At 37.2% G+C, this 25,000-nt stretch overlaps 3 protein-coding genes across 5 annotated transcripts in view; 2 read left to right on the top strand and 1 right to left on the bottom strand.

Moving 5' to 3' along the window:
* The window catches only part of wdr46 (WD repeat domain 46), a 27,900-nt gene extending 16,099 nt beyond the window's left edge, over window positions 1-11,801 (top strand). The window contains exons 10-14 of the mRNA XM_015383709.1: window positions 726-879; window positions 2,479-2,626; window positions 2,962-3,152; window positions 6,937-7,050; window positions 11,044-11,801. Of these exons, the coding sequence (XP_015239195.1) occupies window positions 726-879; window positions 2,479-2,626; window positions 2,962-3,152; window positions 6,937-7,050; window positions 11,044-11,163 (727 nt within the window). The 3' untranslated portion in view covers window positions 11,164-11,801. The remainder of the gene's footprint in view (window positions 1-725; window positions 880-2,478; window positions 2,627-2,961; window positions 3,153-6,936; window positions 7,051-11,043) is intronic.
* Window positions 11,802-14,469: 2,668 nt separating this feature from the next.
* Window positions 14,470-16,473, bottom strand: LOC107090384 (beta-1,3-galactosyltransferase 5-like). Its single transcript, XM_015383719.1, has one exon. The coding sequence runs from the start codon at window positions 15,722-15,724 to the stop codon at window positions 14,606-14,608; it is 1,119 nt and encodes a 372-aa protein (XP_015239205.1). The 5' UTR covers window positions 15,725-16,473; the 3' UTR covers window positions 14,470-14,605.
* Window positions 16,474-19,572: 3,099 nt separating this feature from the next.
* Window positions 19,573-25,000, top strand: part of nr2c2 (nuclear receptor subfamily 2 group C member 2) — an 11,017-nt gene continuing 5,589 nt past the window's right edge. The window contains exons 1-7 of one of the 3 annotated variants that reach the window (XR_001481475.1): window positions 19,573-19,749; window positions 22,694-22,778; window positions 22,979-23,074; window positions 23,213-23,413; window positions 23,535-23,640; window positions 23,753-23,932; window positions 24,465-24,621. Coding sequence is in view for 2 of the 3 variants with exons in the window: in XM_015383757.1 (XP_015239243.1) it covers window positions 22,713-22,778; window positions 22,979-23,074; window positions 23,213-23,413; window positions 23,535-23,640; window positions 23,753-23,932; window positions 24,465-24,621 (806 nt within the window). In the remaining variant the exon portion in view is untranslated. The remainder of the gene's footprint in view (window positions 19,750-22,693; window positions 22,779-22,978; window positions 23,075-23,212; window positions 23,414-23,534; window positions 23,641-23,752; window positions 23,933-24,464; window positions 24,622-25,000) is intronic. The other 2 variants (XM_015383757.1, XM_015383758.1) reach the window with 2 other exon arrangements.

The raw sequence follows: 25,000 nt of genomic DNA, 5'->3' as shown, positions 1-25,000 counted from the left end.
GCGACAGTCCATCATCACTGAAGCAATTAATCGACAGGCAGCATACAAAAAGGACGGCGCAAAGTGGCGCGCGCTCACAGACAGCATAGTTCATTTAATTGCTAAAGAGATGCTTCCATTTAATATTGTTGAAAAGCCGGCATTTCATAAAATGTTGCAGACATTGTATAGACAGTATGAATTCCCCAGAAAACATGGATATCACCAACGTGATATTTTGTATATGCGTTTTTATTTTCACTGTGGGTTTTTTTCACTGTGGTTTTATCTTTTTTTTTTTTTTTACCTTTTTTTTATTTTTATTTCTCGTTTTATTTTGTTAACCAGTTTCAGTGTTAAGTGTTCTGTTGAAAATAAAGTGTGTTTATCTTTGGCAGGAAAATGCATGCATTATTAGATCATTTCCATTAAATCAGTGTAAAAAGGTCTTCAAACAATATTATCGTTTATCGCAATAATTTTTGAGACAATTGATCTTTCTGCAAAATTTTTTATCGTGACAGGCCTAGTTGTAATAGTGGTTTCAGTAAAAAAAAAATCTATACAGATACATGTCTACCATCAGCACATTTCTTTCTATTTGGTATTCAGAAAATAATTGATAGATTCTTGAAAAAAATCAAAAGCTGATTTGCTTTGTTACTTTTAACTGTTTAACTGATGGAGAAATGATTCAGCAGAAACAGTTCAACGATTTCTTTTTGGGGCTTTTTGTGTTTTGGCAGGTACATGATCACATCTGGAATGGATAAAAAAATGAAAGTCTTTGACATCAGAGCTTTCAAACCCCTCAGGTCCTACTTCCTTCCTGCTGGAGCTTCTTGTTTGTCTCTGAGCCAGAAGGGATTGCTGTCTGCAGCTACAGGGGACATTGTTCAGGTGATTGTCAGCCATGCTGTGTGAAGATTTACATATATAACAAGGTTTAATAGCTGACTTTAGGTGAAACCAGTCTGGTATTTTAGGCAATTGGTTACAGAGGTATCTTCAGTTAAAGGAACTAAAGATGCAGGATGAGGAAATGAGACGGTGGGTAACCGGTGATGCTTTAATGCTTTTTACTACAAGATAGCTTTTTTTGCAAGACCATCATGCATATTTTATAACCGCAGCATGTCAAGCCGCAGCATGAAGTGAAACAACTGCTCCTTCTACTTCTACTACTACTGAAAAAAAATCTGAACTTCCTGTGTTCAAAGCTGTGGGGAATGTACCTGCAGCATATTATGCACACATCCTATTCCAAGCAAAGGAGGGAGTGTGATTTTTTTATTTTTTATTAGCACTTCATCATCCATTAGCATTAAAAAAGTAGAAATGTATGTGCATCTTTTCACAATTCCTGCTCTAAGTTCCTATAGAAAAATGTGCTAAGCTACATACACAGTTTGAATAAAGAAAAAAAACATAATGAGTAAGTAATCCAGGTTCAAAAGTTATGAAGCCTAAACATTTCAAATCACTGGAAGTCACAAGGTAATATTCATTTTTGGTCATGACTTAATCCGGGTTGTAGGTGAGAGAAATCAGTGCTTGCAGAACAACCAAAAATAATTCAAGTATTCATTATTATTTTACCATAACCCACGTCTTGGCTCCAACTCCAGGCAGAGTTTGCTGCACAACAAAACTGCTGAGACTGACCTCCTGTATGTGTGAGGTGTGGAAAAAATTTGTGTGAGGTGTGAGGGCCTTACGGCAGCACGTGCTGTTTGCTGAAGATACAATAAACTTAGTAATCGGCGGTTTCGCTTGTTGCCAAAATCTAAAACACAGAAAGAGTTGTTGTATTTGTCTCTAGGCGCTTTTTAAAAATAAAACTTTAAAGAGGGATTTGTAGAGTTACTAAATTGTTGGCAATAGTGGATGACAGAAAGCTGCTCTTCAATCCCTTTGGCGTGACTGTGTTTTGTTGTAAAAGTAAAATTTGACCTCAATAATAGGATTAAGAGGACCGATGCGGGCCGTTATGTCTGTCCATTGGATATTTAAACCCGTTCAGATACCCATTAGATCAGGGCTTCTGTTTAATACAGTGATCTCAAACTGCGGTCCTTAATGGCTGATGTCCTGAAGTCATTAGATGTATGGCGGCTTTAACAGACCCACTCTAATATGCAGAGCTTGAATGCATTTGATGTGTATCGCAATGTATGGATGGACGGATGGAATATTTTTTTGGCATTTAAAGGATTTAATTCTTGTGTACACAATTCATATTTACAAAGAGAGTAAGTATTTTAACCCACTCTATTATTACATGAAAGTAAATAATTGATGAGCCTTATTTCGTTAGGCATTTTGTTTTTGTGGTTGTGTTATTCAGATGTTTGAAGGAGTGTTAATATTTATCGCAGCTCATTCTCAACCTAATAGAGACTGCACAGGCTAAAAATCTTTGTTTTAGACAAACTAATGCTGAAAATGTTTCAGTATCTGGTTCTAACTTTTTCCTCTTCATTTGGTGTCTCCTTGCAGGTGTACAGGGATGTTTGGAGCACGCCAGTAAGTAAACCCTACATGGCTCACAGAGTCCGAGGATCAGCTTGGGGGTTACACTTTTGCCCTTTTGAGGATGTCCTTGGCATTGGGCACGGAGATGGCTTCACAAGTATGCTCGTTCCAGGTCAGACTCATCTTTATTACCTAGATGAAAACATATTTAATACCTGAAAGATAAATATATGTTTAGAAGCTATTTGTAGCAAAAAAAACTTTTTCTTTATATAAATTTTACAGTAACATAAGTCTTGTCTACATGTGTACAGAATGGCAGGATGTGTTTTTTTGAAAGGAAACTGCAAAATACAAACTATCATCCAAGTTCCTAGATAATCTATCTGAAGGGCAGATCATATTTGCCTCCTGTTAAGCTTAGGTCTTTGCTTCATTTGCCAATATCATTTATTTTTTTTTATTTTTTGTTGTTTCTACATTATTTGTCCCTACTTGCAATCCCAGGGGCTGGTGAACCCAACTTTGATGGCCTGGATGCAAATCCTTACCGAAGTGCAAAACAAAGACAGGAGTGGGAGGTCAAAGCTCTGCTGGAGAAGATTCAGCCAGAGCTTATTACACTCGACCCCACAGAGCTTGGTCAAGTTGATCGTTCTACCTTTGAGCAGAGGCATCAAAACAGAGTTGAAGTTCTGGTCAGTTTATTGTCTAATTGTGTGTGTGTGTTTGTGTTTATTATATATAAAAAGGGCTGCAACTAACGATTACTTTGAAAATGGATTAGTCTGTCAATTATTTTTTCGATTAATAATCAGCTCGCCAAAGGTTTGTTAAAGAATATTTTTACGAAGGTGAAACTAAAACTTATAAAAACATATTGACAGATTAAAATTTTTTTTCCTCTTAAATGCGCATTTCTTTAAGTTCAATTCAATTCAGTTTATTTATATAGCGCCAATTCACAACACATGTCATCTCAAGGCACTTTATAGTTCAACCAGATCATACAGTCAAATTGATTCAAAGTTTTCTATCTAAGGAAAACAAGGAAAATAAGTATCCAATAAGGGTGAGTTAGTTACCAAATAGTCCCCCCTTCGTTCCTATTTTAAGATTTTATATACTATAAATATTGATGAAAAATGAGACGGCGGGTAACCGGTGATGCTTTAATGCTTTTTACTACAAGATAGCTTTTTTTGCAAGACCATCATGCATATTTTATAACCGCAGCATGTCAAACAATGAAGTGAAACAACTGCTTCTTCTACTTCTACTGCTACTGAAAAAAAATCTGAACTTCCTGTGTTCAAAGCTGTGCGGAATGTACCTGCAGCATATTATGCACACAGCCAATTCCAAGCAAAGGAGAGAGTGTGATTTTTATTTTTTTTTATTAGCACTTCATCATCCATTAGCATTAAAAAAGTAGAAATGTATGTTTATCTTTTCACAATTCCTGCTCTAAGTTCCTATAGAAAAATTTGCTAAGCTACATACACAGTTCGAATAAAGAAAAAAAAACATAATGAGTGAGTAGTTATGAAGCCTGTATAAACATTTCAAATCACTGGAAGTCACAAGGTAATATTCATTTTTGTTCATGACTTAATCCGGGTTGTAGGTGAGAGAAATCAGTGCTTGCAGAACAACCAAAAATAATTCAAGTATTCATTATTATTTTACCGTAACCCACGTCTTGGCTCCAACTCCAGGCAGAGTTTGCTGCACAACAAAACTGCTGAGACTGACCTCCTGTATGTGTGAGGTGTGGAAAAAATTTGTGTGAGGTGTGAGGGCCTTACGGCAGCACGTGCTGTTTGCTGAAGATACAATAAACTTAGTAATCGGCGGTTTCGCTTGTTGCCAAAATCTAAAACACAGAAAGAGTTGTTGTATTTGTCTCTAGGCGCTTTTTAAAAATAAAACTTTAAAGAGGGATTTGTAGAGTTACTAAATTGTTGGCAATAGTGGATGACAGAAAGCTGCTCTTCAATCCCTTTGGCGTGACTGTGTTTTGTTGTAAAAGTAAAATTTGACCTCAATAATAGGATTAAGAGGACCGATGCGGGCCGTTATGTCTGTCCATTGGATATTTAAACCCGTTCAGATACCCATTAGATCAGGGCTTCTGTTTAATACAGTGATCTCAAACTGCAGTCCTTAATGGCTGATGTCCTGAAGTCATTAGATGTATGGCGGCTTTAACAGACCCACTCTAATATGCAGAGCTTGAATGCATTTGATGTGTATCGCAATGTATGGATGGACGGGTGGATATTTGAGCCATTATAAATATTTTTTGGCATTTAAAGGATTTAATTAATGTGTACACAATTCATATTTAAAAAGGAGAGTAAGTATTTTCAACCCACTCTATTATTACATGAAAGTAAATAATTGATGAGCCTTATTTCGTTAGGCATTTTGTTTTTGTGGTTGTGTAATTCAGATGTTTGAAGGAGTGTTAATATTTATCGCAGCTCATTCTCAACCGAATAGAGACTGCACAGGCTAAAAATCTTTGTTTTAGACAAACTAAAACAGGATCCTCCAACACACAAGAGAAAGCAATTACTGCTCTTATCAGAATCTTTACTAAGAAACTCATCATTTACTCAAGACTTAAGTACAGTCACAGCCGGATATTCTTATCCACAATTACTTTCACTTTATCTCTAAAGTCTTCATTAAAATCACTGCATTTAATACCGTAATGCAAATGTTTTTTTCAGCAGATTGCTTCAGGTTCTAATAAAAAAAAAAAAAACATCAAACATGTCTTACCTCTCAATGCCTGGCAGTTGGAAGTTATCTGTTACAGAATGTATTCAGCCTGAACACCCTATTGATGTTTCAGCTCATTATTTTGTGCATATAAGCTCAAATCACCGCAACTAATATAGATGAATCTCAATTAATGACGTACATTGAAGCTGTAAAGAAACCTATAGATGTTTAGAAAACATTTAACCCTGTTTTACACATTTTAACATTCAATTCATGGATAATCTAAAGAAAAGTTTAAAGCTATTTTTTAATCTGAAACCTACAGCTCATCACGGCATACCTAGTTTAGTTCCTTTTAAACTTATAACAGCATTTTTAGTTTACTCTTATCCTCTCCACATTATAAGTCAGGCATCCCCAAACTTGGTCCTCGAGGGCCGCTGTCCTGCAGGTTTTAGAGGTTTCCTTGCTCCAGCACAGCTGATTTTAATTGAAAGCTGATTAACAGGTTTTTGCTTTAATGCAATCATTATAATCAGCTGTTTTAAAGCAGGGAAACCTCTAAAACCTGCAGGACAGCGGCCCTCGAGGACCGACTTTGGGGATGCCTGTTATAAGTGATAAAAGTTCTTCAATCTTTACAAATAACCAGCTTGGCGCTGATTCCTCCTTTAAATTCCCCTCGTCAGACTTAACAGCTTTGAATGTAAATGTATTAAAAAAAACTTAGTTGCCATGTTGTCCTTTGCGTGTCCTACATGTCTTAAAATTATGTGTGTGTGTCTTAGTATATGAATGTATGTGTGTGTGTGTGTGTGTGTGTGTGTGTGTGTGTGTGTGTGTGTGTGTGTGTGAGAGAGAATATATGAGTGGATCTATATGTGGGAAACTTGTCAGGACCCATCCTACAACTGGTTTTGGAAGAATAAGTGTCTCTTGGAGCATTGATCCTCTGCAACATGCAAAACAGTTCAATGTTAGGACAATCAGGTTACCCTCTGTTACCACAAAAGCTTTGAACCACAAGAGTCTTGGGGCCCAGGTGTTCCCACACCCCATGAAGGATAAGTCTTTACCTGTGTCTTCAGCAGTGTCACACAGAGGCAGAAGGAATCAAAGCGTCAAAGAAGTGGAATGTTTATTTGTTTAGAGCTCAGGGTTGTACTCTGACTTGTTTCTGCATTCCCAAACCCCGGCAGTTCAGTTCCTTAAATTGCTGAATTCGACTCCATCTCCTATAGTCCATTGAAAATGTCTCCATAAAAAGTGCTCCGATGTAGAATAATAAAAGAAAAACAAAATAACAAAAAAACTGTTCTAACATCCCCAGAACCAGTCCATAGTCGTTGTTGTAGATGGTCTGCATATCTTGACCCCTGACCAGATCCAAAAATGTGAAGGAAAAACATGTTCTGATATGTGTTTTATCTAATAAGCTATCATTTTAAGTCTGCAGTTCCATCTACTTTGATTGCAGCTGCAGTTGAAGTAAATTCAGGCGTTCTCATAGCTTCATGCATGAAATATGTGGTTACCCATCACAAAAATATAGCTTCTGTAATGCTAATTCTAAATCGGCTCGCATTTAGTGAAGTTTTAAATCCTGGGCATGATATTGAAGTGTCATAAGCACAATTAACTCATTAAGTCTTCATCAATAGTTGTTCTAATTTCTCCTAAATTGTAGTTTGTTATTACCTCTTTATTATTATATTAGCAAGTTCATTCTACTGAATCCTTCTTTTTCAGGGCTTTGATCCACTTGCCAAGGAGAAATTTGTTCCAAAATTTAAGAAGAAAGGTCGCAGCTCTGCTGGTGGTGTTGAAAGACGCAAGAGACAAGTGGCCCATCAGGACCAGAGGGTATGTAGTTAAAGATTAAATTCATATTTTCTAAATGCAAAAGAGCTGCTTTGGTACCTGTGCAACAAACCAGCCTTTTCTGTTATCTTGCTTGTCATATTTTACTTCATTAATTTGTGTAAAACAGGTAATTAGTTTTAGTGGTGTGCTCCAAAATATGTTGTAGCCCAATAACATTTCCAAATCTTCTAATAAAAATCAAGAACTTTAGAGGATTGCTTTGGGATTTTGTGTGATAGACCAACATAAAAAGTGGATAGCTTTAAAGGGGAAGAAGAATAATTTAATGTTTTTTTAAATCTGTGTGCAAACAAAATTTAGCTTTTCTTTGGTTTTTAATTCAATTAAGAAATACTTTATTAATCCCAAGGGGAAATGAAATCTTGTAGTATCTTGTAGTAGATTCATACTTTCATTTGTTGTTCTAACACACAGCCAGTAGGGTGTGTTTTAGAACAACATATTCATAAACAATATATGACAGTCTGAATAATATCTGATTAAATGACATAATGCTTTTGTTGAACCTTTTTTTTCTTCTAATAAAAGAAAGAAATTATAAAACTGGTTAAATTATGTTAGAAATGATTGGCAGTTATCACACTCTGATTAGGTTTCACCATCATCTTGGAATTGTTGTACTTTTTGTTTAGTTTAATTCTTTGAGAATTGTTTTATAAATTTTTTTTTTATTAGTTTTCTTTTGTGATTACTTCTCTGGATCAAAAGATGGACCTGGCTCATGAGGAAGTTGGCTTTTCTCATAAAATGGGTGGGACTTTGGAGCTAACATTTGATGAGGCAGGTCAGATTGATCTTTGTTTGAATTAGAGTTTTTCAAGCTGTGAACTCTGACACTTGGTGGGTGAAATTGGTGTGAGCCACCTAAGGGACTCTTCTGTCTTCTTAGTTGTGGGGGAGAGCCACAGTAGAATTAGGGTGGCTGGACATTACTCCAGTTTTAACCACCTGGCTCCACCGAGTGATGTATTTGGCTCTCTCCGTCTTCGTCACTAGATTGACTTTCATACCTTTGTTTTCAGGGTTGTTGTTTTTTTGTGTTAGCTCAAAATTTTTGTGACTTTAGGTCTTATTTTAAGAACTGTATTTATTTGAACTGGTTTGATATCCTGTTGGCTCAAAGTCTTCTCACTTGGTTTATGGCAAAGCTTCACAGTTTCGTTGGAAGCCTTTGATCTCTTTAGCTTTGTCCTTATCTAAGCTTCTGACAATAAATGTTTTGCAGCACTGTCTCTGTGCAGGGTAATTTGATATTCAGCTTTTCTAGTTGGTATTTATGCCGATGCAACAGAATGAATTGACAAAGAACATCTGGAATCAGAATGTTTTCAGTTGGTTTTTGAATCAAGTCAGTTCATTCTTGAATCCTTGCTTTACATAGAGTGAGGTTTAAGCTATTTAGATGATCCAACTCATCTAGATATGAGGGGATAAGGATTACAATATCTGTTGTTTCTCTATGGCTGCAAAGTCAAAGACATGTGTAGCTGGAAGGATGTTTGAATCCATATATAGCTGATGATGCAAAACACAAATTATCAAGAAGTTTTCAAAATAACACTCCAGTCAGTGTTCACTTTATATGTCTATTTAAATATACATTTGGCAAAGGCTTATTTTTATTTGTAGTCACAGGTTATCCTTAAACCTGTGATATCAAAGGAACTCTTTTCATTTAGTTTTAATGATGCTACACGTTGTTTTATGATTTACTAGCTTTTTAATAGCATGCTTAACCTGTCTCAGATGATTTATTACCAGTTTTCGTGCAATGCTTACTAGCAATTTATGCTTCACCTTTTCTTTAACGGATTTTAACCTAAGATTAACCCAATTTAAATCTCGTAGCATATCTTGTTCTACACAACATAAAATAAGTTTTTTGGAGTCTTATCAGACTAATAGGCAAAGAAAGTTAAAGTTCCAAGCGCCTAACACCCGAGGGCCGCTGCCCTGCTTGTTTTAGACGTTTCCCTGCTTTAGCACAGCTGATTCTGATGATTGCAGTTCAGCAAAAGCCTGTTAATCAGTTATCAATTAACTAAAGGTTATTAAGCAAATAATTAAAGCAAGAGAAGATTATTTGACAAAATAATATGTTATTAACATCATGGATTTGCATTGTGAATCTCTGTGAAAACATTCCAATTACTTAAAGGTAGTTAAAAGTTAATTTGACCTGATTCAAATTTCAGTTTCTGGTTCTCAAACACAAAATCCATATTAAACTGTGATATCATTGCATCATCTCATTGACTCTGGATCTCAACTACACTTTTCCTTCTGCTTTGGACATAGTAACTTACGGTAGTTTAGCTGAGGTTTACTAGTTTAATCAAGAGTTTTTAACTGAAATATGTTTGAATTGTAGCTGAAAGATTTTGTTAATTTCTCATATGTTGAAAGGAACTTGTGATGAATTAATTCTAAATATTTGCAGAGTTTTCTGTCTGACCATGATTGAACTTGATTCACACATTCATTTGTTCTTCAAACACACAGCCAGTAGGGCGTGTGTTCATACACACTATATGAAAGTTCAAATATTAACTGATTAGATAACAGTTACTGGGGTAGGAAATGAATATATTAAAGTTACACAACACATCTCATATCTTTTTTATGACTTTCAAAGAAGAGGCATTTATTCTCTTCCTTTGCCAATCATTAAAGTTGTGGAAGTTGATGGGTTTGGATTTTAATCTTTGTTTTATCCTTATAAGGAGACATAACTCCTCATGCATTGTTAATTTATTAATTTTGTTTAATTTATTAACTAATTTTGTCTAATTTGAGTTCACTTCAGCCTTCTTTGTAGACCTTATTCGTGTCACTAACACCACTTAACCTCTCAAAACGTGGATGTTAAGTGGGGTAATAAGTCAGAATGCATAAAATTCCACCAGTAAAATGTTTACCAATGTAGATATGTTAGACATCATTGGAAAGCTTAGATTCTCCACAATTCAACAACCGAGATAATTTTTTGGACACAGCGAGCACTAAAGCACAATTAACACAGATATAGCAGCATGTCAAAATATAAAGATTAAAAGTAATTCAGCGTATTAGTAATAAAAATATTCCATGATAAGAAAATCGCCCATAACGTCCGGTTGTTGACATCAGAAAGATCGGCTGGTCATAGCTTATTCTCAGCATCTTGCTGATATTTACTTAATACTTGAAACTTATTTCCTTGGTTGTTAGCCCGCAATTTTTGGTATGGTTCTTTACATCATCTTCTTATCTACAAGACACAAGCGTCTGCATATTTTTAATGACGCAAACTGAACAAGATATAGTCCCCGAAATCTCACCTCCGGTTCACTTGCTGTCAGTCTGTGACGCGCAATATGATTGATGTTTTAATCTCTGTTGCTATTGGTTAAGACTATGTGGGGTGTTGGGCTTTGTAGCCAATGAAATAAGGTTTTGAATGCACCCAAATGTGTGTAGTTTATTTGAAGGGGTACCGCATTACAGGCTTGTGTTAGAGAGAAACACAGACACCTGCGGGTGGAGCCATTGCGCGCCGCTCCAAGCTGACAAAAGTTCCAAACCCCACAGCTCTGGAACTGTTGTAGCTAGAGGTCTGACATTTTCTGCATTTGTGGTTGACATGATGTAGAACAAATATAATACAATGAGACCTGCCTTTTGTCAAGAATGTCTTTATTACTGCTTTTCAAAAAAGACCTATCATTTCTGAGAATAAAAAAAACGACTTTGAGTCATGTTTGAACTGCTGCAGCTTGGTCTGTGTTCTACTCACCCAAGTTTAATTTATATATTCAGAAACTAGAGGGTATTAGCTTTCAAATAATGTTTTGCACATGTAATTTGGGCTACAGTTCCTAAGTTATTTGCTTTGCCATTTGGGTATGCAAAAATGAGGTGGATGTTAAGAGGGTAATGTTTATACAGAATGAGTAGTATCCACACTAACCGTCAACTTGCTGGCTGTTGCAGGATGTCATTCGGAAAACTGTGGAGGACAGACAGAAAATGGAGGAAGAGCGAAAGAGGACCGAGGAGAAGAAAAGAGCTCTGTCTGGGAAAAGATCTGCTCTGGACAGGTTCAAAAAATAAAAAAGGACTCATTGTGCAACTCAAAACGCAGCGACACTCTGTGGGAGCAATCTTTGACCTCCATATGGAAACATGGCCCAGTGGTATGCAGAAGTTCTGGTGGTTGTGGGCAGCTAGGGCCAGATCTGATGGGAAACAGTTCATGAAATCAATGTTGAATGCTCCGGCTGCTCTGCTCTACTTATCGACTGTAGCCCAAAGCAAGTCCTGTTTATGTTCATGTGATGGACCTTAGCCTGCATTAGCTGTAACCCAGATTCTTTTTATACTAAAAACTTACTGTATGACTTTCAGCTGTTTTTCTAAGCTCTGTTAAGATTTATTTTTACAAAAACATTTAACAGAAACATAAAACAGATTGACCATAGTGCAGCATTGCCATTTGTTCAAATGCATTTACATAACACAGCTTTCAAAACACGCTGCTCTAAATAGATGTAAATTCATAAATGTATCACATTTTGTACAAGTATTAAAAATGGGTCCCTAAGACAGAAAAAGGCTCCACTTGTTTACTTCAGTTAAGCCCATAATTATTGAAATCTCTGAAAATTTTAGACTTCATGTTTTTTCTTTTATCCAATTATTATTTTTAAGGGAAATGGCGGCCATCTCAAAAGATCCTAAATATGTTGTAGAGGGTTTAATATAGTTAAACTAGTTTTTTTTTTGTTTTTTTTTTGTTTTTTTACAAGTTAGATTGAAAAATTTGACCGCTTTGAATAGTAAACGAAGAGGGGGAGTGGCTGCCTAGTGGTTAGGGCATAGAGCTTGGAATCCTGAGGTTCAAGCCCCACTCCCACAGACTGCCACTCTGGGTCTCTGAGCAAGACCCTTTACTCCCGATTGCGCCCTAAGATGGCAGCCCTTTGCTCCCCAAGTGAATGGGTTAAAAAGTACATTTCTTCAATGTGAGATGAATAAAGTACAATTATTATTATTATTATTATTATTATTATTAAGAAACAAACTATTGTTATCACAGCAGTCTGTGAGCTGTCATATAATTGATGACCTAATTTTTTTATTTTTTTTTTGCATTTCTGCAGTTATATTTGAATTAAGATTGAATTTTAGTTATGAGTTTAAGTCTTCAGGGTTAGAAGGTCTTTACGTCATAAACTTAATCGTTAGCTTCCTCCACAGATGTTCTATTCTTCCAGACTCTGGTTAGTCGACTACGATTAATGGAGTCATGTTGGTAAAGATTACTTACGTCTGCCAGGGGTCTATTTGTGGGTCTAACAATACTTGAAGACAAGTAGTTTTTGCCAAGCTTCATTACTAAAATACTGTGACAGATAATTATTTTACATATGGCACAACTATTTTGAAAATAAAAGCTGTTTAGCAGACTGCTAGGATCAGTGGAAGTCGATTTTTGTGTTTTCTGGCTGTGGTGCTAATGATAACTACGAGTTTGTGCGCATTTTACAGTACAGTTCTTTTCCAGAACCATCTGTGCACATCAACTTAAAGGGATTTGCCAACCTTCTAGTCATGTTCTAATGCATATTTGAAATAATATTATGACCCTTTAATTGTTGACATTGACCCAGACAGGGCCTAATTAATTGGTACACATGAAGTTGATAGCAGGAATAGCTTGTCAGGATGTGGTTATACTGATGCCATATCAGGAGGGCTGCTATACAACTATCCTCATTAAAAAGGACATTTTGATATTGCAAAGATGGACTGAAAATAAAACTTCAGTGAATATTAACTCAAAGAACTACACTGCAGTCTAACATAAGTACTTAACTGTTATCCTATTTTGCTGGATCCGGGCTTAGAGGAGAACACGTTTCTAAAAGGACAGTGATTTATTGGGAAGACGGTCGTAAGAAATTTAGTATTTTTATTTAATTGTAATATTTTGCCATATCTCCTTAAGAATTATTATACATCCCAGAGCTCTGATGACATATGTTTTGTATACATTTTTGTATAGTCATGAAGCGCAACAGCTTTTTAGCTGGATTGGTTTCCAAGGTTTGAAGAGGTTTCACTTACCCTCCAGCAAGCTTTCTCAATTCAAATGACTCGTCTGTTTCAATTTGAATGTGCCAAGCAATACAAGGCCTTGTCTATATAAAGCCTCAAACTCACTGCGGATCCAGACATTTGAATTGAGAAAGCTTCCTGAAGGGGAAGCGAAACGTCTTCAAACCTTGTAAACCAAGTCCAGTGGATTGTTTTTAAACTTTTACGGAATGACTATGACCTGGATGACTGAGAATCCTCATCAGCATATTTTTCAGAAGAATGAAGTCAGATACTGACTCAAGAATAGCTTGTAGTTCCAGTCCAGCGGATTGTTTTTAAATTTTTACGTAATTCTTTTGAAAAGCGTTTTAAGTTATATTGCCTCAAATAAATACTTTCTGAGCTCACCGGATGCTATCCATACTCTGGTCATGGACAGGTTGTGTTAATTTCAGCTGTATTTTCTGAAAAAGTAAACATTATTTGATCTTGATAAAATTGGGTTTTATTTAAAATGTAATAGTGGTAGTTTGGAATTTCCTCTCTAAAGTAAAAAAATGTTCACCTGTTTTGTTTAGCTTGCATAAAGATGTAAGAAATACTATTTGGCAGAAGAGCACAAAGGAAAGAAGCAGGCTGGTTTTACCTGGGATGTGGGTGTTTATTGGTGTCATAATTCCATTCATACAAATAAATAAGGAAAACCAAAACTTGGCAAATATATATATCCTACATTTCCTAACTAACATTTTTTTCATCAAGGCACACCAGAGATTCGGCCTAGTCTGAGCACTTTAACTCTGAGCAGTTTAAAATCTGCTCTTTGTTGGTAATAACAGGTGTTAGAATCACTTTGAGTCACTTGCTGCAACATAAACCGTTAGAAAAAACTGTCACCTGAACTGGTTATTTACATCTAGTGTGTCAATTTCCTTTGTACCTCCTTTTAAATCTCTTGCCTACAGAAAATTTATAACATGAACTTGTACTGAAGAGTGTTTTCACGCAATAATTGATTTGTTTGATCTGATTATATTGCTTTGGCTTTGCAGCACATGCATGGAGGCTTTAAGACTAAGTCCTACTGTCAAATGATCTAGTAATGGACTGATTGTGTGTAAATAGCCGATGCTTGCAGCATTTAATTATTCAAAGTACTTTGTCTCAAAGCATTTCTCCTATATGCATTCATCATGAGCAGCTGTATAAGCAGCATGTTTGTAAATGTTCCTCGGCTGCATGTTGTCAAATTTTGATGCTCAGACCAAGAACTAGAAATCCTGAGGTTACCTGTTTTCTAAAAAAAAAAAAAAAAAAAAAAAAAAATGTATGTGACAATCTTATAAAAATAAATCTCTAATAATGACTATAGGCATAAATATTATCAGTGCAGGTAGATTCGCAGCTTGTAGAATAACTGTGTGAGGCAAGGTGCCCTTGAGTTTAATTTAAGTCAATCCTCCAGGCCCAGGGCTGAGCCCAGCATCGCCCTGACTTTGCACATCCCCAGAGAAGCACGCTGAGTCAGCCAGGAACAGGGCGGGGAGGAATGGACATCTTTCCAATAATCCAACATCTCCTTGGGAGTGATATGATGGACAGACACCATGGCCTGATAGCAGCAGCGCCCGTATGGCACGGGTGGACCCCCGGAGAAGAGAGGGCAATGTGAGGGCTGCACCCCAGCAGCATATGCACAGAGGCCAACAAACACATCCTCTGGAGGTAAAGGTGTGGATAGAGGTGATGCTGAGGCTGCAAGGGCAACTTTAAGCAGGGCAGAGCGGGAAAAGACATAAGCTGTACCACTGCAATAGTCAGGAAACAAAGACAAAGGGTAGGCCCCAGAGGGGAGGTAATGCTTGCTGTCTGGATCACGGTTTGGGGCCACATGAAGATGGACTCTGCCAAGATACAAATCTCCTTGCTCGTAAGGGTTCCTGCTTTTGTTTAAGAAGTGAAGGAGAGCACTGGGATTAAAGAAAACGTCGTCATCCACTTTGGCCATGAAATGAGCCTGAGGGCAGAACCTGCGGACCCAGCCAAGCATGGCCAGGGTCTTCAGGGTGAGGTTGGAGTAGGAGTCCAAAAATCGGCCCTGGATCAGGTCCCCTTTCTCCCTGGCCTCTTCTATCAGCAGCTTTCCCAGGCCGGGGTCAGTGGCAACACCAACCATGAAGAGGGTCATGAACCTCAGTCCTCTCACCTCCACCTCTCCTCCCCAGGTGTCTCGGATGGCTTGGCGTGCCCGCTGATTTGCAGGTGCAGAGGTCACCAAGGCGATGAGGTAAGGCTTGGCGCGCTGGCACACCAGCGGGCTGGGCATGAGCAGAAACTCCTCTGGTTTGGACTGAGGAAGGCTCTGGGGCGAGATGATGGCCGCATGCGTCTCCACCGCCCCGCTCATACCCATCGAGGTGACCCACGTCTCAATAAAGTCCAGGAAAAGCAGCGCCAACACCGCGGCGCACGCCAGGAACGCGCAAAGGGACGATAAGACACCGGTCCTGCTTCCGCGCTTCCAAAATCTGGGCTTGCAAAATCCTCTTCCGAACATAAACGCCGTCATCATCCCCCCTCTGCTTTAAAAAAACAAACAAAAAAAATCTGGCTGCTTCCTTTTAACTTGATTTGACGTGAAGACGCATCCTGTGCCGTGCGCTCGTTGCGGTGCAGCTTTTCCTCTGGGTATGCTGCTCCTTTCTCTTTGCGTTTAGAATGATGGATATGCAGTTGCGCAAATGCTGCTGTCGTTGCAGCAGTTCTCTGCTTCTAATACACTTTCAGTGTTATAAAGAGCTGGCGGATAATAACCCAGCGCATAGTCTTAGTCCCTTAAATGTAAAGGCGTTTAATTGTTAAAGTAATCCGCTCCTTGAAGCGATGGGACGTCCGATTTCCTGCTGCAGCGCATCGATCCATTTTCTGGTTAATTTTAAAAAATCCACCGCATCATACAGCTGCGCAGTCTCTTTGATGTGCGTTTTTATTTTCCATAGATTAAAATAAGACATCCCCTCGTTGGGGAATCCCATAATTTCTATTAAATCCACATTGCATCATCTTACATCAACAAATATTTATCATAATGGCGAAGCTCCTCCAGGGTAAAGAATAAGATCTATAAGCAGACGCCCACAAGTCTGTCCTGAGTCCAATAAAAAAAGCGTTTTTTTGTGCGGTTCCACACAGATGAGAAGAAAATTTTCAAATAATGATACAAAAAAAGGTTCCATATATGTAGGCCTATATATATATTAAATTTTATATGATGCGCTCTGCAAACGCCGCTTTCCTTTCCTCCTATTGTCATCCTATCCATACCTGGAGGCTTGGGCGACACCTAGTGTTATTCTGGGGTACACATTTTATTTTATTTTATATAAAACTTGTCACCTATATAGATCCATTAAACATAATCTGGTGTTATTTCAGTTTGTTTTAATTGCTATGTCTTACAACTAATGACAGACCAAGTATTTTGTTGGAAAATAAAAAGGATTTCTGTATCAGAACTTGCATTATTGCCAAAATCATGTGAAAGATTACTGACTTCACAGCAGGTTGTTTGCCAGCAGAGTAAACCTCAAAAGGTCCTTGATAAAGGAGCCGTCTGTTTACAGAGTGCATATGAATGAAAAAGTGTAACAGAAAAAAAGGTATGAATGCAGCATTGAGGTGGTTGTAAAGTAAAGCTTGCTCATGTGTTTGAAGGAGATTTGCATGTCAGTGGGTGCGGTGCTTTGAGAGCCATTGAAAACAGATTTATCCAGGACATGGGTTACAACTGTTCCAGTGCTTTTCTACAGCTACTACTGAACCAGAGACCAGGAATTGTTTCATCCAAATTTAGGGGGAAAAGGGACTGAACTGTTGTTTAGTGGTTATTTGGATTTTATATAGGGAGCAAGTTCCCTAAGTTTTCAGTAGAGAGGCACATAATCCAGTATAAAGTTATGGTTCTATTTATGGTTATGGGTTTTTGTTTAGTTTGTTTTTTGTATTTATTTTTTGACTGATCTCAAGTTAACACAACCATCTACCAGTAAATTTTAATGCATTGCATGCTCCTCTGTGCAAATATTTTGGAGATGCTGATTTGAATATCCAGTCAGACTTAGAACCTGCCCACACTGTCCAAGTTATGTACGCAGCATCACAGCATTAAACCATATAGCTACTAATTGATTTCAAAAAAGAATTAACACTTTCTTGTGTGAGTCAAACATCTCTGAGTCAGGCGAACAGCAGCATTGACATTGCTTTATTGTTAAAGGAATCTATTCTTCCTTAGATCTGCAGAGCAGCACTTTCCCATAAAGGTTGAGCCCAATGTTAAACCCATGAAGAAAAAGATGGGTCAATTACAAAGTCTTAATTCCAATAACTCTTTTATCCATTTTGCATTTTCTTCCTCGTATTGTTTAGTTTTGGAAAAATAACAATAAAAAAAATATGAGAATGCACGGCTGCAACCACACTTATTCTGCAAAAAACAGGGAAGATATTTAGTCTCTAAATGTCCTTACTAACACAAATCACAAATTACTATATATTCATACAGCTTTTTTTTTTTTTTTACTTTCACTAAGACATTAAATAACCGATTGTCTCCTATGATCATGTAAAGTTTGTGTACATTCAGATTAAGACATCTTTGTCAGCTTCCATGGGTGATTTGAGTTTCTAGCCTGTCGGTTCACGAACATGCATCCTTAGAACAAAAACCAGTAATAAATTTAGAAAAGTAAGATTTTTTTTTTTTATTACAAAAGCAACAAGAAACAACTGCACATCAAGTGAAGACTTGTATGATAAAAATCTGTAATTTGGTTTTAATTACTATATCTGTTTTCCAGCTTTTGCATTATTCTGTTTGCAGTGCATGGGTTTTCTTCCCTTTGTGATACCTAAATTCATAAGAACATGAATGGCTTTTTTCCCTCTTTGCAGACAAGTCTTGACAAAAAATAAAGAAAAATAAGCCCAGAGAAAATCTGTATGGTTGTGTTTATGAAAAACAAAAATGTTGATCCAGACTGAGTTGGCGCCTATTTTCCTTTTTTTTCCCCCACATTAAAACCTCTTGCCTATGTAAAGAAAAGCTATCACAAAATCAAAGTTTTTTTTTCTTTGAGAAATCACATTTAATTAAAGAGAAAAATCACGTAAGTCCCCAGATCAAGATCTCTGAATAGTCTGGCACTATTACAGCACCTAAATTTTTTCCATCCCTCTGTAAGGCAGCAGCTATTTTTCTTTTTAACCTAAATTTTTTTAAGAGTTACCTCAAGATGCCTCTTTTTCTTATTTATAACTTTATGTGTTTTATTCAGCGATTTAAAAGTTTTTTCTATTCTGCAGTTCAGCTTAATTTTTTTAAAGGTTTCCTGATATAATATTTAATCTCATGTGTACCTTGCTTTCTTGTTTCATAATAAGACATGTTTTTCTTTTGGAGTAAAAAAGCGCCTTGTCTCGGTCACGTTTTTATCGGTCTTAGATTATGGTGAACTTTTTTAGAAGAATGCTACTTCTTCATGTCTTTAAATGTTGGATTCTGTTTACCATGCTTCATTAAGGTTCATCACAAACTGTAGAACCATGACACATCACTGTGACCTGCACTCTAGAGTGGGATGGCCTTCCCTCTCTACGAGAAGGCAGTGTCATTGCTACACTTTAATTTACAAGGCCCTTCTTGAATACTGCCCTCTTACATGTAACAATGATCTGTAATTGTTTTACTTGATATGTTTTTTTAATTACCTGTCATTTAATTCAATGTATCTGTGTTTCTTATGTAACTTTGCTGCCTCTTGGCCAGGACTCCCTTGAAAATTAGGTTTTTAATCTCCATGGGATTTTTTTCCTGGTTGAATAAAGGTTAAAAAAATAAATAAATTCTGTCAGCCTGTTTGTTACACCTGAAGTTCCTCACCATTCGACAATAAAAATATTTCAACTTTGCTATAGTGACATTTCCAAATTACACATCAATATGTTGGACAGTAAGTAAAAAATGGATTTTCTTATTTACATCATGGACATAATGAATTGTAAAGGACAAGTTTTTAAATAAAACAAACACTGTTAATAGCTTCCAGCAGTAGCATCTTGTACTATCCTCATGTTTGAAATTATCATTAAAATCAGACCGATGGATGGATTTTATTCAAGACTTAATTTTCCATGAATGTTGAATTAAATCCCAAAAGGTCATCGGTTAACTCGTCGCTGCGAGAAGCAAAGTTATAGCAAAGCAATAGCGAAAAAAAAAAAAAAAGAATTACATTAGAAATGTTTAAATCAAACTTGTTTTATATCGTTATAGATATTTTTTCTTTTTCGCATCATTTGATAAGTCCCCAGACGTTATGACATCATCGCTGTCTGGCTCGCGCTAGGGGTGGGGGTGTTTGAGGCATGCGGACAGAGAGGGAGGAAGAAGAATAAAAAAAAAAAAAAAAACATCATCATCAATACGCTGTTGGTGCGGGGGGGTCACGAACTATGACCTTTAACAGGAGAAAAACACAACAATTATTTTTGTAAAACAACCGAGCGCCTTAAAGCGGTGAGCGCCGTCCCTCCTAGGTGAGTGTCCGTCCTGGACTGAAAGCATTAAAGCCCTCTGAGGCAGCAGCGCTGGGTCAGAATAACGCAGCTAATCTCCCGGCTAGCCGCCTAGCTTCCTGTCCGTGAGCAGCTGCGGCTGCTCTGCGTCCGGGGATGAACTGGAACAAAGATGCGCGCAGACTTTCGGGCACAGAAATATTAACTGTTAATTACATGACAGCCCTGTTTGTTTGTTTTTAACCCCTCCACTTCGACCAGTAGATAACAGCAACAGACGCCGTTAGCCATTACTCCAGAGCAGCTGCTTTTATTTGCGCTTAGCTAGCTAACAGCAGCTAACACCGGATGAACTCGACCCCTTTACCTTTGCCATCCCGCTGACATGAGTGGTTGTAAACTGTCTGTCACTGTTTTATTTATAAAATGTGTTTTTTTTGTTTTGTTTTTTTTTCATTTTTAAATCTTTCCTTAGAGTAAAGATTTTAACTAACTCACGGTCCATTAAGTAGGCTACATAGTTACATTAAACTAATAATCGTAATTGTCTGCAGTTATGTTGGCTAGATGCCAGATTCTCCATTTTGTTCTGCGCTGTTAAATGTTTAAAGTTACTGATGGACACTGTTCAGTCAATTTATAAATAACAAGCCTGTCGCTCTTCCTATTGATCGTGAGCCCATTTATTGTTGGTACTTACATTAGTTATAAAAAAAATAGAAAAAACAGTTTAATCTAGAAACTTTAAAGTTTGAAATAGCTGAACTTACTTTTTTTTATATAACTTAAAATTTGGTTGTGTATTTCAACTCCAAGTAGATGCTTGCATGTTAAAATAATAATTTCATCATTTCAAATGCCTTGTTTTTTTGTTTGTTCAATAAATTTATTGATCCCATCATGTATGTCTTATTAAATATGTCAAGGTAAAAGAGTAGAAAAGGTAATTGGAAGTAGCAAATAAACATATTTTTTCTTATTAAGATGTTCAAATGTATTTTGAGGCTTTTTATTTTGATTTTGAGGATTTATAATTGAAAATTGATGTTCTGATTGTTAAACATAGGCTCTGTGTATGCACCCTGGCGCTCTATCTCTCCCGTTCTTTTCCCTGAAAAGAGATCACTCAGGACAAACTCTTTAAATAACACTTCATAACTTATATGTATTAAATAACCAGGAGACCACAACAGATTCTGATTGAACTTGTAATCTTACTCAGATCAGAGAAATTGCTTAGAATATATAGAAGGCAGCTGCTCACCTTCGGGCTCACCTCTTAGGAAGTGGCCCCGATTAACAGTTAAAAAGGCATTTTATACATCTCAATTCTGCCACATCACCTTATTTTACATCATACACGTTAGCAGATTATTAGAAATCCATGGCTCAAGCCTTATCAGAATATTACACTTCATTCTTAGCTGAAGGACACCGCTGTCATTCCATTTCATTTCCAAATCTCTGCCACATAGAGAATAAAGATTATAACTGTATATCCAGACAGAGGAACTGTCTTAATTAGATTAAAACATCAGTTTTGACATGCAACTGACAGCCAATACCAAGGTGTAATAAACTTACACATCTTCAGTGATAATTTTCCTAACATAATAATCATAATGATAATTAAATAAGTATGATAAAATCTTCATCTGATGCGTTTTTTAACTCCAGTCGTCAAGGTCCAATGTCATGTACATTTTTTAGAAGCCCTTTACCTCACAGGATTTAGATGATGTTATCAGCAGAGAAGTGCAAGACAACGGACCTCGAGGATGAAAATGGAGGAATCCTGCTTTATAGTTTTTGTGCAACGGATTTTTTCCAAAGGTATAGAGCTAGTATTGGGCTGCCAAGTAACGGTCACAAAATCAAAGTATAGCAATAAATGACACCAGAACACAATTCAGCTTTTATCCTGGGTCTCATCCTATGCTGTGGGTCCGTCCCCATGCTTAATGAACGATTACTAGGAAGCTTCCTGCTTCCTCTTTCTACCTCCTTCCTTAATTCCAGCACTATTTAAACATTGGTGACCAATAACACACTTCTGCTTTGGCTTAAGTGTCCGTCTATTATTTAGTAGTATGATTAACCAGATTTTTGAGAGTATAAAGTAAGAATGGCCTTTCTTTGGTCTCCATGCTCGCTCTCAGATTCAATATTATTGAAATTAAAAAGTAATTTGGAAGATTTTACTTGCTTATTTTTATTTACTCCCTTCCTCACTTGTTTATTATCAGACACTGTCTTTATAAGTGAGCTAATGGTTTTCCAGATAATCAGAAAACACCTATGTGGTTATGAAATTGTTACCCCAGGGTTTGTGTTTGAAAATGCTTTTGTGTCTTTGATGAAAATAAGAAACGGGCATGTTTAACTGAGCTACATAGTTAACCCTCACTGCTGCCTGTAAGGATTCAGAAGCATTTAGATTAGAAAGCATTGTGGTACTCCTTGTAAGGCAAGCAGAGTGGCACAGCGGAAGCGTGCTGGGCCCATAACCCAGAGGTCGGTGCACCGAAACCACCCTCTGCTATAAACTGTTCTTTACTGTCAAGCTGTAATGCTAGATTTAGGTCTTCTCAAAAATGAGGAGTGACATTTACAGCAGCTGTTGTATTTTAGTGGAGTTGTGAAGTAGGACTTAGGGTATTGCACTTGGAATCCAGAGGTTCCGGTTTCAAGCGTTTCAAGTGTGATTTTAGACACTAATGACGATCTAAATGTTTTCATCATTTGGATTTCTTTACAAGTACCTCTGGTGTTGGACCTGGTCACTTTATACTGTAACAATGGTTCAGTTTTGACCTTTTAAGGAGAGCTAATAGGTTATGTTTAGTCTGATTGTTCCAAAACAAGTTTTGAGAATATTAGTCTTTATGAAAGGATAAATCATAGCATGGCTTTATTTTGATTATGCCCTAACCCTTCCATCTCTTTGTCTTCCATTCCTCCAAAGATCTTGCTAATGACTCCACATGATTATGGCGACCAACCTGAATCTGCTCGCTCAGCAGAAAGCAGACTCTGAGCATGAGACAGAGGTCAGTGTGCAGAGAAAATCTTTTTTTTTTTTTCCTCGGTAATCTATTTTGCACCACATAATCTAATTATTTTAATGGGGTTCATAAACAAATATGTAACAGTATATATCTGGATTACAGACACCTCCTTAAAACGTGTTTGTGTTTTTTAGCTGATGAAAAGAAAAGAAAACAAAACATTTTTTGCTTAACTGGGTTAGGGGTCATGCTCTCCATCAGATCCAGTGGTGGGTGAGTCTCCCCAGCGCTTTCAGGTCATCTCTGCTGAGCCTGACACCACACCACAGAGAATACAGGTAATTAAGAGTTAAATAACCTGCAAAACTACATTACTAGAAGTAACACAACTGTATGTTGTTATTACTACTTTATTTCAACCACATCAGTTTATGTTTTTGCCTCTCTTCCCATTTCTGTATCCTTTGACTCGTCAGATTGTAACCGACCAGCAGACGGGTCAGAAGATCCAGATAGTGAGAGCAATGGACCCGTCCAGTGCTCCAAAGCAGCAGTTCATCTTGACCACTGCTGACAGCTTAGGAGCAAGCAAGGTTATCCTGGCTTCACCAGAGACACACAACACAAAGCAGGTCATCTTTACTGCTGCAGACAGTCTAAGGCCAGGAAGGATACAGGTACGTTTCTCTAATACCCTCACCTTCCAAAGCATTGTCTTTATGTTTTCATTTTTATTCAGATGTGTTAGTGACTTAATGCAGGTGAAGTTGAAACTATATGTTAAAATGTAATTTTCAGATTGTCACAGATCCTGTTTCAATGGAGCGGTTGTTAGGACAGTCAGGAGATTTGAGTCGATCTCAGCCTGTGGAGTATTGTGTGGTGTGTGGGGACAAAGCTTCAGGTACTCTACTGTCCAGCTGAAGCTTCCACTGAGCCGGTTGTCACATTTTTTCCAGCTGTTAAGCTCCTCTCTGTCAGCAATTTGACTCAGTTTGAAATCTGTGTGCATTAAGGGCGTCACTATGGAGCTGTTAGCTGCGAGGGATGCAAAGGTTTCTTCAAGCGTAGTGTGAGGAAGAATCTAACCTACAGCTGTCGCAGCAAGCAGGACTGTATCATCAACAAACACCACCGCAACCGCTGCCAGTTCTGCCGGCTGAGAAAATGCCTTAAGATGGGGATGAAAACCGATTGTGAGTCTACATCCTTAATAACTGTTTGAGTTACAGACTCATCAAGTTGGGGTGGATAATTGTAAGAGTACTAGTGGTGAAGCCTTTTAGCCACAGACTATTCTTGACAATTGTAATGCATGTTTGCAATGGCCTATAACGCCGAATATTCTTATTGTCCTTAAAACAGAGTGTAACAAGTAAATACATGTTTTCTTACCTACAAGTGAAGAACTAGTTCTCCAAGATTATGAAAAAAAAAAACTTTTTTCGAACAATGGTGCTTAATAGCTCCACATCATACCATATTTAATTTTATTTACCTTTCAAGTACCTCTATCAAAGTACCACTTAGTACTGCAGAACTACAAACAATTTGATACTTGACCATCTTGAAATGTCCTGCATTTGACTGACCTGCTGTTAAGACGTACTGTGAAATGTACCTTTAGTTATTATTTATATATTTATTTAATTACAATTTATTAAGTCAATTTCTTTTTGACCATGAGTATTATTCCCAAATAACAGTACTAACAGTCTGCTTGTTCAGCTGTACAGAGTGAGAGGAAACCCATCGACATTGTGCCCAGAGAAAGACACGCCAACTGTGCTGCTTCCACCCAGAAGATCTACATCCGCAAGGATCTTAATAGCCCACTTATCGCCACACCAACCTTTATCTCTGACACAGATACAGATGGTTCAAGGTCAGTAGGAAATATATATGCTGTGAGAAAGAATTTGGCAAATTAGAGCTTTCTTCTTCTGTTTTGTTTTTGGACATGTTTGGCCAATATAACCTGAGTACAAATAGCTTAAATTGTGAATTTGTTTTTTAAGAAAAGTAAAACAAATCCTAATCCACAAGACTGTGCGTGAAAAGTCATTTTCCTGGTTGTTACATTTAGGGTTGTCAAAAGTATCGATACTCAAAAAAGTATCGATACTGAAATGTTGTATCCGGATACAATACTCATTTTCAAAAGTATCGAGTACCAGTCGCACCTAAACAGTCATTCATCTAAAGTGCAGAATAGAGGAAAATGTACTTTCTGAACACTGTGTGATTGAATATTTCTGTACATT

This window comes from Cyprinodon variegatus, unplaced genomic scaffold (assembly GCF_000732505.1).
Source record: "Cyprinodon variegatus isolate N-32 unplaced genomic scaffold, C_variegatus-1.0 Scaffold293, whole genome shotgun sequence".
In the NCBI taxonomy this organism is placed as follows: domain Eukaryota; kingdom Metazoa; phylum Chordata; class Actinopteri; order Cyprinodontiformes; family Cyprinodontidae; genus Cyprinodon; species Cyprinodon variegatus.
Note: the sequence above shows the minus strand (reverse complement) of the source record. Positions and strands in the feature narration are given on the sequence as shown.

Coding starts and splice junctions, on each gene's coding strand:
- LOC107090384 (XM_015383719.1), bottom strand. CDS start 15,724: ATGATGACGGCGTTTATGTTCGGAAGAGGATTTTGCAAGCCCAGATTT.